This window comes from Pinus tabuliformis, chromosome Q (assembly GCF_031772625.1).
Source record: "Pinus tabuliformis cultivar Carrire ecotype Pingquan chromosome Q, CPIR1, whole genome shotgun sequence".
Lineage (NCBI taxonomy): Eukaryota > Viridiplantae > Streptophyta > Pinopsida > Pinales > Pinaceae > Pinus > Pinus tabuliformis.
Genome location: NC_142296.1, coordinates 910,564,611 through 910,577,183, shown reverse-complemented (window position 1 = coordinate 910,577,183; position 12,573 = coordinate 910,564,611). Strand labels below are relative to the sequence as shown.

The following is a 12,573-nucleotide window of genomic DNA, read 5'->3' as shown; positions in this document are numbered from 1 at the left end:
AGTATACATTCAACCCCATATATATATATATGAGTTACAAATCAGAATCAACATAAAGTTTTAGAACTGTCTTGAATTTAAAAATCAGGGAACCAGGGGTACCGCACCCTAACTTTTAATAAAAATATATATTTATGTGAGAAAAGTGAACCCAAACAAAAACCTTGCTTTATGCCAATATAAATTCCTTCGTACAGAAAACTAAGAAATGCTTAATTTTAAGATGTTTGGAAATAACTATTAACACTCTCTTTGAATAGATACTGTCCAGATCTTGTTTGCCGGTAGTTGAAAACTTTGTAAGGATGGATTCTGAGTACTTTTGTAGCAAAAACTAATCTAACTTTGTAGTTAATGAAATACCCAACCAGTGTTATGAAGATTGTGATGGACAATCGTTCGGCGCTTGGTTGTTTTGTTTTAACAATTCGATTATGTTTTCATTTAACGGGAATGAACACTGCAATGCAAGATTGTAATCACCTATCTTTTCTAGCTTTCCAAATTAAGGTCAGCAACCCAAAACAAAGCCGCGCTTCCAGAAATCTGTTGATTTTATGTTAATCACTAAAGTTTTTGTGATAAACATTTATGTGATAGCTTCAGTGAGTTCGAAATCCAACACTGAAATTAATAGAAAGAAGAGGCCTGCTAGATCAAAAGTTTTAACTGATATGAACTGAAGCTTCTATATCTTGAATCCACTGATGCTTCTCATGCTTGGCTGAAGTGCAAAGAGTCTCTTCCACCTTTTCGCTATCCCAAAGCCAAACCTCTAAAACTTGAATCTATTTGAATCTCCGAAGTTCACAGATGCCCCCACAAATCCAATACTCTTGACAAGAATTAAAACCAACCCATCTTTGCATGTTACCACAGTGCCCATGATAAAATATTTATGTAAAATAGAAAAAGCCTGTACTGAGCCAATATCATAGTGATCAAATATAAAAAAAGGAAAGAAAAGGGGTTCAGAGAAAAACCTTTTTGCGTGTGATATCTTTGCTTTGTTCACATCAGTTGACCCATCAATGCACACCACTGAGCGCAACGGCATCCTCTTTCTCAAGTACCATTGTAAGAACGGGATCACTGCAATCCAATAATTTGAATGGAATGAAAAATATTTGCAGACAAAGGGTTTAGTTTGATAGAAAGCAAGTCTTACCACCAATTACAGTCTCTAAAATTTTAGTATTTGAAATCCATTTACAAATAATCTCATCCGTGTTAATATTCCATTCTCACATCATAAATCCCCCTGAAACAACACTATGTGAATCATCCCTACACCTCAAATATTGAGGGAACTTCTGTAACTAGGCTTCCCCAGTCTTTCGTGGTAAGGTTGACTGGATGAAACATCGACGATATACATATTTTCTTGATTGCCGAAAGGAATTTAAATAAAAAGAGAACCGCCGAAAGGAAGTTTCCCTGGGTGAATGAAACCTCGGTTGAAACTCCAGAATAAGTATAAACATGGCAGGGCATGTGGGGATTGATTTGATGACCAGCAACCAATTCATCGATCGCACATGCCAAGTATTTCACCCATGATCATGTTGGAAATTAGAAATGGAATTCGTACACGGTACCTGGTCATAAATTTCACAAGAATGGGGAAGAATTCTCTTTGAGAATGTTCTGCATAAAAAATTCTCACAGCAGCCTCATCAAGCTGGACGACTTTCTCTGCGGCTATAATAAATCCAGTGGCTGCTATCACCCTCTTAATCTCTTCGGTGTAGTTGCCAATCAACCCATCTGGCTTCACCATTGCCAAGGTTATCTCCACTTGTCCATAGCAAAGCGATCTGCAAAGGCCATATGAAATCCATATGCAATAATAATACATTGTGTACGCATTGCCATTTCATTCAAAATAAAAGCTTGGATGCCAAAGCCAACATCGCTATGCCATGAATGTGGAAAAGCAATTCTTCATCATAGTTAACTACATGTAAATACTGTGTCCTTGTGTCCTTCCAACATGAAATACACTGAAAATAAGAACACACGTACATTAAAACCGCCCAGTAAAGGCAGTAGCATTAATTCCATATATTATCAAATAGTAAGAGTTAGTTGGTTTTTTTTGAAATTTTTTGGAAGTTTTTTTAGGTTTTTTGGATCTAATTTTTTTAAAATTCTGGAGAGAAAAAATTCTGCAGAGGTTTATTGAAATCACAAGTTTGATTAAAACTCTTACATAATCCAATAACTTAAAGAATTTTTCAGTATTAAATCCATATAAAATCAAAAAAACCAGTTTAAATAATACCCAACTAAAAAATTGAACAAATCACACTAAACCCATAAAAATTGAACAAATGCACCATAAATGGATAGTGTTAGTGCCTTCCCCATCTAGTGGTGGAAACCTCTCCGACAAGCAACTTGACTGAACCCAGAATGCAGACAATATGATACGGGATAGTCAAAATTTGAGTCTTGTCTGCGGGCGTCTGTTAATCAGCTGCACTTCACTTATGGAACTACTGTCTCCATTTACACTAATTTCCTTGCCTTCAAATCAAATTTCAGATGATATATTTTTATTTGAGATTATGCCAAGAGTTTGGACTTCAGGAGCGTTGTGCTTTTTGTTTTTCATCTTTTCATTAATGAGTTTCTATTAATGTGTTGGAGGGGTTACTATTTTTTTTAGAGGTGTATAAAGTAATTAGTAATTATTTGGGAAGGCGTAAATGTTCATGGTTATGGTTATAAGATGTAAATGTTTGAGAAAGTTTATTTTTAAAATTGATTGAGTAAATTAAAAATATGGTAATTGTATGAGATATATCGATTTAATAAGATTTTGTTATTAAGGAATTGTGTTTTATGTATTTAAAGTTTTGGCAGAATATGTTATAAAAATATTTTTTTTTAGGGTCTTGACATCATTCATGGTTAGAAACTTTGTCGGCATAAAAGTTTTGTTTTAGTAGAACATGCCACATATAAAAATAAATTTCTTAGGTCTTGACATCATTCATGGTTAGAAACGTTGTCCGCATAAAAGTTTATTTTGTGTGGCATAGTACATTGTGTATAAGTTTCATTTCCTGCAACATCATAACATGTCAAATCTCTCAAAACCTTCCTTTCTCACAACATATTACATCATGTCAAAATCTTTTTCAGTGCAACAGATTGCACTTTCTCAAACTTTTCTTTATAGCAACAAAGGGAAATTTTCTAAAAAAAACTCCCTTGCAATACATCACATCTCCTCAAACTTTTTATCTCTATAACATAGTGCACCACACCAAAGTGTTGATTCATATAATACATAAAGTACATATCATTTTTAAAGGGGGTGCATAAAGACAAGTGTGTGTAGAGCACCTAAAATGCTTTTGGCACATATCACATTGATCCAAATTTTTCTTTGTTATGACACATCATAGAGTATAATGTTTATTTCCCTTGCAAATATTACATCTCCTCAAACTTTTTGTCTATGTGACACATCGCTCCTTGCTTGAAAATTGCAAACCATGTGATATTCTATTGGAGTGGAGCTCCTCGATCCAAAAATATATTTTTGCACCTTCAAGAAATTTGTTTGTTTGCACCGTATCGAATGTAAATTTTTTTGGCTATTGTCGTATTGCTCCAATTTTTCATTTATAGTGACATATCACATTGTGTCAAAGTTTCTTTCCATAAGACAAATACTCTTTCTCAAAATTTCCATTATCGTAGAATAGTGTGTAACACACCTAAAACACCTTTCGTCATGAAAATCACATCACTCCAAACTTTTGTTTGTTGCAGAATATCACATCACATTAAAGATTCTTTAGTGTCACGCATTGAATTTTCACAAACTCTCCTTCATTATGACACAATTGACTTTGGCCCTAAACTATCCTTTGTTGACAATAGTTGACTTTGGTCCATTACAATGTTTAATGGTTAAGTATGGTCGACTGTAGATTAAGTATGGTTATCTTTGGTTGATTGTGGTTTATTATAATTAATTATAGTTGATAGTGTTTAATAGTAGTTAAACATGTTTAAGTGTGTCAAATATGAACTATTGTTAACTAAAGGTGACTATGGTTGAGCATGATAGTTGAGTTTGGTCGAATAGATATCATAATGGTTAACTATGGTTGATTATAGGTTGACTTTGGTTAAATTTGGCGAACAATGGATGACGATGGTTTACTATAGTAGATAATGTTGATAGGGTTGATCATTGTTAACTATGATTAACTATTATTGATTTTGTTTGATTATGGCTAATTATTGTTGTCAAGAGTTGACTTTAGTTTGTTATGGTTCTCAATGGTTAACAATGCATGATTGTAAATTGAGTATAGTTCTTTTTGGTTGATCACAGTTTATTATAATTTATTAAGGTTAATAGTGTTTAAATGTAGTTAAACGTGTTTGAGTGCGTCAAAGATTAACTATTATTAAGTAAAAGTGACTGTGTTTCCCTTAATACCTTGGAATGATGTGAACAAAAATGGCGTTGTTTGGAGAGTATCATGCCAAGAAATAAAGCACCTTTGTCTTCTGTGTTTTGAAAGTGTTTTGTTCTTTCTATATTGCACTTAATGAAACTTCTATGTGATGCATTAAAAGGTTTGTCACTTTCAAAAAAAAATCGCGTAAGTGTGATGTATCACATAAAAGAAAAGTTATATAAGATGCGATGTATTTCAATTAAAAACAAATTAAAATGAGACATAGTGTGTTGCGCCAAAAAAATTGAGTATGATACAACGCACCCAAAAAAAGTTAACTGTGATAGTTTTTTTTGCGAGCAAAGGAAATTTGAGTGCAAACTGATACATGCAAGGAAACATTCCATTGATGTGATGAAGGAAAGTCTACCCTCAAAAAAAGAAGAAAATTGTTCACTTAATGATATCCCCTTCTTATGATGAATGAAAGTTTACAATGATGTGATGTGTCACAACTAAAAAGAGTTGATCTGTGATACACATTGTGTTGAAAAGAAGAAATGACTTCACTTGGATGTTTCTCTCTATCTTCATGAATGAAAGTGTACAACGATGCATTGTGATTACAAAAAGTTGTGATACACACATCTCAAAAGGTAAGACAAATTGGGTGTGATATACATTGTGTCAAGAGGAAAGACAAATCAAGTGTGATATTCATTGTGTTGTGAGGGAAAACAAATTGGGCATCACTGAATGTACAAAAATCAAGTTTCTACGCAATGAAAATCATGAGTTTTAGACAATTTTTTGAAACATTTATAATGACAAAACTGTGTCTCAATCAAGAAGAAAGACCAATGCAGCCCTCTATAACCCGGTGAGTTCTAAGGGAAAGAATCACAACAGATTTCATGAGAGGGTTTAAAGTAAAGAAAATTGATACAATATATGTGCCAATTCTTGCTCTTGGAAGAATTGATGTTCAATGGCCAAGGAATTGAAAATGCCTTCTATGGATTGACCTACTTTTATGGAGAATATTGGGCTTATACCCCATGAGGAGCGTTCTAAGATGAATCTTAATATGACTAGTCCCTTTTGGTGAGATTGGGAGTGGAGCTTTAGATATCCCTTGACCCAATATGGTTCTCATAAGATATACTCCATTCTACATCAATAGTATGACTTGGGCCAACTTCTCAATGTTAGGTGGATTTCTCCATATGCATAGAGTCATTGCATTTGGAAATTGCATGGTGTTTCGTCAATGTGAGTTTCCTATAACTTGAAGATTTTGCTTGGTCAATGATCTACCAAGGTCTCCCCTGTAAAACCTCATTGACAAGGTTTATTGATTATAAATTGAGTATAGTTATACGTATTTGCAAATATTCTTACCATAAAAAGGCTCATAAATTTAATAGCATATTTTCTAGACATTAAACAATAAAATTGCATGATATATTTTTTGATATATTCTCTTCATTACAAATAAGAATGCAACCATTGACTTTCATATTCCTAGGCATTATATTGAATATATTATTGCACCGAGAGGCACTCTCCAGCCAATATGGAAAAGATGTTGTAATGTCCTATCTTGTTATTTTATGTTATCTAAACATTTAGACTCAGTGAAATCACTAGCAATTTTCGTACTCTATTTTTTGACAACCATTGATTTTTCCCATTGTATTCTTCTCTAACGTAGCCTATTTAAAGGCATCAATTAATTTTCCTTTTTTCCAAAGAGGTCGCATTATTTGAAAAAATTAAGTACAAAAATCGTTCTTCCTGATAAAATAAAGGTTCATTTAAGTTATGGTCATACTTTTATTGGAAAAAGGGTTTGAAAAATATTTACAAGAATGATAGATAAACTAAGAGATAATGTTTTGTAGTAAAATTGTTTAATATTTATGAGATTCGTTTAGGTTATGACAATATTTTATTGGAAAAGGGGTTTGAAAAAATATTTACAAGGAGGATAGTTTATAGACTAGAGGTAGAAAAACCACTTTTTCAACAATTTTCATGGTATTTTGTCTAGAACTTTAATGCATGAGCATAAAATTGTTTATATTATTTGAATTTCCTCAGTATATGTAGTTTTGCTATAATTGATTGATGATAAACTGATAGATCTTGTTTTGTAATAAAATTGTTTAATATCTGTGAGATTTGTTTAGTTTATGGTCATATTTTATTGGAAAAAGAGTTGGAAAAAATATTTATAGGAAGGATAGTTAATATACTAGAGGTATGAAAACCATTTTTTTAAACAATTTTCATGGTATTTTGTCTGGAACTTTAATGTGTGGGCATAAAGTTGTTGTATATTATTCAAATTTCCTCCGTGTTTGTAGTTTTACTATAGCTAATTGAAGATATTCAACCGAGCATGGATTTTAAGCAATATTTGAAGAGATAAGGTAAATAAATCATTCCTACTAATAAAATAAAGATTATTCTAAGTTATTGTCATACTTTTATTGGAAAAAAAAAGAATTAAATAAAACATTTACAAGAAAGATAAATAAACTAAGAGATCTTGTTTTGCAATAGAATTGTTTAATATTGGCGAGATTCATTTAAGTTATGGTTATACTTTTATTGGTAAAAGGATTCGAAAAAATAGTTACAGGAAGGATGGATAAACTGAGAGGCCTTATGAAGTATTTTGCAATTCAATATTAAATATTACTCAAAAGCCTATACATGTGCATGTGTGGTACCTAGAAGGATTTTGCATTAACATAAATCATCACGTTATTTTAAATAATGCAAAATGGCTATGTAAACAGTAAAAAAATAGTTTCAAGATGTAAAGCATGCAATTTTGGAACCTTGCTTAAGTGCATGCATCATACTGTCCAAAGTACTGTCTATTCTCCCATTTGAATCTACATTCCACAGAGTTGAACAAGGGTGATGGTTCTGATTGAATATACAGTTTATATTCTCGAGGTAAATGCAGTACAGGGAATACTCTAGTCCAATTGTCCGGGGAGAGGCAGGTGCCTACCCCCATCCCTCCAGCACTCTGTTTTTATTACCATTTCCAACCGCTGGAATTGGCTCTGGCAGAAAAGGCCAAATCCCAATAGTTTTCAATAAAGAACGGCCCTTTAGCATTTCCTATCCACACCAGGTACAAGTTCACCACTCTAGGGTGGCATATCTGGTAACACAGTAACCCTTGCACAATCACTCTCAATATTCACACATTCCATATCTTGCTTGTTCATTGGGCCACCCCCTGAACGTTGATCCTTCTTTCTTCCTAATGAACTGCTCTTTCCTCCAAAGAACTGACAAAATGTATCACATTGATTATTTAGTTCAGTGTCTTTTTTTATTTCTTGCTTTCTTCTTTTTCATTGGATTCCCCATCTCATTTCTTCTTGTCCTCGTTGACTTTTTCTTTTATTCAGCTTCAGTCCAAGTTTATTTTGGTATCAACAATAGCAATGGTAGATGGTCTCCCTATGTACTTTCACACACTAAAAACTCCTAAGTCTCTGATTTCAAGCTTCTGAGATCCAAAAAACAGTTAATGTGATTAATCCAGCAAAACAATCGCAAAAACTCCCAAGTCTATTGATTGTTTTTCATTTGTCACTTCTAAATCATCTCTTGCATCAAATCTTTTTCTTGCTTCGTCTCCTCATATTCAAGCCCAAGAGATCACATCGTGCTCCCACGATTTCCTTTGAAGGTGCAGAGTGTACTTGTTTACTTATGTGATGCACCAAGATCCCGCTTTTCTCCTAAAAATGATTAATTAGTATGAGTACTGAGTTGGCTTTTCTGCCATATTTACCTCTTTTAAGATGACATGAAATGCCGCATAAAAGCTAGTATATACATTTGAAGCAAGGGCAAACATAGATTGACAAGGTGCTACTCCTCCTTACAAGAGAGAATGATGTAAAATGGATCAACGATAGGAAATAAAATATTAGTTCCCTCTCACAAACAAACAATCCTTCGAAGTTTTGTTTTATTCAATTATTCTGCAAGCAGCAGCATATCAGATGAAATTTTCCTTTATCTATAAGCTGCTCATGAATTCTTCAACTCGATCTAACCATTTCAATTATGGCTGTCATTTTCCTTTGAAACTAACTACATCAACTACCTTGTAGTTGAACCATACCAGCCCTTGTTTTATTTAGTGTATGCGGGATGAAATTAAATCTTATCCTACAATATAACAACTTATATCGTTGTTGATGGCCGTATGAGATTCCTAGCGTGCTCTGTAATGAGTATATTAGCTGAGCATAAGAACAAATGGGTTGGGCAGAGTGAGCCCTGTCACTGGTATGTGACCTATGTCATCTTTAGTACGTGTTCTACTCTAATAGCTTAGGTATGCCCCTGTCCCCTATATATTCTTTGCAAGAGTTTATAAAGGGGGCTGTCAATGGTGTGTCACTTAGGTGTTCTGGGATGCTGTGGTTGTTTGGATAAATTTAGTGGTGCAAAGATCCAGGTGATCTGATATTTTAACTCTTTTGAGCATTTTTCATAAAATGAAAAACAGATGAGGAAAATTACGAAAACATGCTCAAAAGAGTTAAAATGAAAAACAGATAAGGAAGATTATGAAAACAACATGCAGCCTTTACAATTCCCTATGTACAAGATACGTGTTCAATTCTTCCATGTCAAAATTCCTACTGCCATGTAAAAATTCCTGCTACCATGTACAAATAAGCATCAAAAGATTTATCATTTCATTATTCTAAATACATGTCCTCTTACATCCATCAAGATACAGGACGTATTAAAATGCATCACTGCAGACCTGTCACCAAAAGATGCTAGCTGGAATAAGAAATCCCAGCTATCCAATTTTGCCAATTTAATCATCAAGTTGAAATTTGACCTTGAATTTATTTTTTTCAAATGCAACTTACTAGCTGACTGCTTATACTATTTATTAGAGATCAGCATCAACTTTCAAGTCTGATTTTGAAGCTAGATTACCATTCATCTCACTTGACTTGTCATCTGACATCCAATACTGAGCAGTCTTTATATCATCTTGTCGCATAAGTTTGGAGAACTCTTCATTGTCATATTCGGATTCATTCTTTCCTCCAAATGCTGTCGGAAGCTTATCAAAATCAAAAACTTGTTGCATGAAACTGCTACATTCTTCATTTTTGGGGTAGACAAATTTCACCTTCTCAAACGTCTTTGAATCAAGAAAGTACTTCACAATCTGACATATATTAGAAACAATTTATTAATTTTGGTGGAATAAAGAAGGACGATGACTCAGATGACTGCATCAACATAATGAAGAATGTCACCTTCCAGAAAGCTTTGAACTGTATTAGAAACAAATTAATTGATCTTTGGTGTGATAAAAACGAAATATAACTCAACTGACTGCATTAGAAAAATGAAAAATGTCACCTTCCAAAAAGCTTCAAAGATCCGTGGAGGGTTGTATAGAATAGCTGCAGCAAGTCTCTCAGGATAGTGATTTTGTAAAATATTTGTAGTTTCACGAACTGTTTTTACAGGCACATAATTGGTCAATGACCAGCCATTGAAGTCTATGAGCCAAACCATCTGCTCCTGATCAGGAGGCAAATTAATAATGGCATTCTCTAGGAGATAAACAAGGTGGCGTAGTTGATTCTCTTCCGATGTAGTGTTCTGCATGGACAAATGCAACATCCATCGGGTCATCCACTAATTCAAATAAATAACAATGCAACAAACTTTACAACTTCCACTACCAGACCTGTTTTGCAGGATTCAATATTAGGACGGATCTCCGAAATCGATCATGAAAATCTGCCCTATACACCTTCCCAGTTTCACCTTCCATAGCAACTTCATCCTGAAAGAACAAAATAAAATATTTGAATGTTAAAAGTTGAAATCCGCTATAAATTATCTGTAACTTGAAATATAGGACTTCAATACAAACTAAGTTGCTTCAATGCAATTATCTTAAACCACACTAAAGCAGGCATGTATCCAAAGAAACGCATGTGGAATGCTTAACATAAAATAATCTAAACAATGTAAGCACAAAGCAGTCATGAAGTGAAACCAGTGCTTCCAAAGTTCCACAGGGTATTCAGTCAGACATATTCAAGCAGGCACATGGATAGATAGATGCATGGAATAGGCAAGAATCAAGACAAATCCTTACCCTAGGAGAAGCAGCATAACATAAATAACAAGTAACAAAATATATGGATTCTGCAGTTCATATAAAAGGAACAAAAACTAAATAAAACTCAAAAAAGTTGCCTGAATTTCTGCATTCCAGCAGCATCTGCTCCTTGGATTGCTCTTAGCTATATTTGTTGTTTCCTTGGGACAACGTTGGAATATTTCTTTATTCCTAATATGTGATCAAAACTGCTTACACAGGAAATGCATCTGATGGTAGATTTTGTTAAATAACATTTACCCAGTGAATCTCCTCTGGTTGATATGTTGCCCTCCATCTAAGTGTCTCTTCTAACATTTTTTTTGATTTATGAACATTCCAATTCCGAGCTTCCAAATATCGTCTTAAGCATGCATCAGAACAAAACTTCAAAGCATGGCCAGACAAAGGACCAATGGCAGCCCTCAGTTCGTTTATCTGTGCAATCAACAAGATAAATTAAATCATTTATACAGATGAGAAATTATAATGATAATTCTTATCAGTTCATTCCTATCTGTAAAATAAGCTAAATGGGCGTCCTGTAAATTTACACGTAACAGAGCAAAACCACAACAAAACATGAATTTGAAATGCTTTAGATTTATCATTGAATGGAACATACCTTAGCATGCCTTTCATCATGATCTTGTACATGATGATCCTTGTTACCATACCATCTCCGCAACATGGTGCTAAGTTTCACAAAGTGCAGAAGTTAATTCAACCTGCAATATCATCAATCAGAACCTCTAAAGTTTCAAGCACACATCTATTATGCATATATGGACAAAACAATCAAGTCCAGAATGCCATTTGGATTAAAAACATCCATAGGCCTTGATATCATGGAAAAGAAACAAGCATCTGCTCTTCCAAGCATTTTGGAGTCATAAATGTTATAAGTGGAAGCAATTGCTTTGGAATTTTGGTTAGAAACATAGCAGAGAAACGAGATATTTATGAGCAGAAAAAACAAATCAAAGACTTTGAGAACAACATGAAACCATTACCAAACATGTCACTACAAGCAACCTGAGATGATAACGACTATTGTGTGAAGGATTATTTTGCAACAGTGAGATGCATACAAAAGTCACGCAGTTCCACCTCGAGATTTTATGACCCACAGCTACAGCTAAAATTGCATGACCAAACTTATCAGAGTTGCAGGTGCAACCTTGCAGCTGAAGGTGTGGGTGTGGATTGGGCATCAATGCTGCCAATTATTCAGCACCATCAAATTTACCAAAATATATATAGACATAAAAAACCTTAATTGGATTTGGCAATATCTGGACTGTTGCAGATAATTTCTTCAGTGTCCACTCAGGTTACATGGTTTGGAAAGACAAGAACAGGGTTAGTTATAAGGTGGGAGGGTGTGTGACACTCATAACTAACTCACACACAAGAAACACAAAGCAATGCCAGGAAATGTATTCAATACGATGCCCATATGTATTACATCTTGGTGTTGATGATGACACAATTCAGTGTTTATGGGGTCTCTGTTTACCTTGACGCAACACGCTTTATGACACTATGTTGGGAACATATTGGTTCACCAACATACATAACACACATACCACACATATGAACACTAATGACACATATGTGCATTAATTACCTTATGCCTCCAAATTATTACATGACCCTCATATTACATCATCACTCTTATTTTATATAAATCACTGCATTACTCACAGACTCACAGTAATGACCAGTTTTAAGCTAACATCTGCTCCTATCTTTGAAATTGAGAATACTTGCTTAAGTTTTCAGGATCTTTTGAGCTTCTTCTAAATAACCTTCTAGATCTTCTCTCAGCAACCCTCCAAGTGTTAGTGTTGATATTGTCTCTATGGGTGACAAAGCCCATGCTGAGGTACTTGCCATGAGCACCTTGCAATGGAGCTGTTACCCCTCATAACAGCAGGGGTACACACAAAATTTTGT

General features: G+C 34.1%; 2 protein-coding genes across 2 annotated transcripts; both read right to left on the bottom strand.

Annotated features, from left to right (window-relative positions):
• Positions 1 to 302: 302 nt before the first annotated feature.
• Positions 303 to 2,031, bottom strand: LOC149222427 (putative nucleoside diphosphate kinase 5). Its single transcript, XM_089383105.1, has 3 exons — positions 1,599 to 2,031; positions 984 to 1,092; positions 303 to 835 (listed from the first exon to the last, which is right to left on the bottom strand). Exons 1-2 carry the CDS (start codon positions 1,856 to 1,858, stop codon positions 1,029 to 1,031), a joined length of 324 nt encoding a protein of 107 aa, XP_089239231.1. The 5' UTR covers positions 1,859 to 2,031; the 3' UTR covers positions 303 to 835; positions 984 to 1,028.
• A 7,112-nt stretch (positions 2,032 to 9,143) lies between these two features.
• LOC149222426 (CRAL-TRIO domain-containing protein C23B6.04c-like) lies at positions 9,144 to 11,395 on the bottom strand. The gene is made up of 5 exons (XM_089385441.1): positions 11,240 to 11,395; positions 10,876 to 11,052; positions 10,195 to 10,293; positions 9,861 to 10,106; positions 9,144 to 9,663 (listed from the first exon to the last, which is right to left on the bottom strand). Exons 1-5 carry the CDS (start codon positions 11,303 to 11,305, stop codon positions 9,379 to 9,381), a joined length of 873 nt encoding a protein of 290 aa, XP_089241567.1. The 5' UTR covers positions 11,306 to 11,395; the 3' UTR covers positions 9,144 to 9,378.
• Between the last annotated feature and the right edge of the window lie 1,178 nt (positions 11,396 to 12,573).

What these genes read in the sequence shown, in the direction of transcription:
- LOC149222427 (XM_089383105.1), bottom strand. Translation starts at nt 1,858, where the DNA reads ATGTATTATTATTGCATATGGATTTCATATGGCCTTTGCAGATCGCTT. An exon ending in CTTGTGAAATTTATGACCAG is followed by an intron (nt 1,093 to 1,598) that starts GTACCGTGTACG and finishes ATTGGATTGCAG; the next exon opens with TGATCCCGTTCTTACAATGG.
- LOC149222426 (XM_089385441.1), bottom strand. Translation starts at nt 11,305, where the DNA reads ATGTTGCGGAGATGGTATGGTAACAAGGATCATCATGTACAAGATCAT. An exon ending in ATGATGAAAGGCATGCTAAG is followed by an intron (nt 11,053 to 11,239) that starts GTATGTTCCATT and finishes TTGATTGCACAG; the next exon opens with ATAAACGAACTGAGGGCTGC. An exon ending in TATTGAATCCTGCAAAACAG is followed by an intron (nt 10,107 to 10,194) that starts GTCTGGTAGTGG and finishes TTGTCCATGCAG; the next exon opens with AACACTACATCGGAAGAGAA.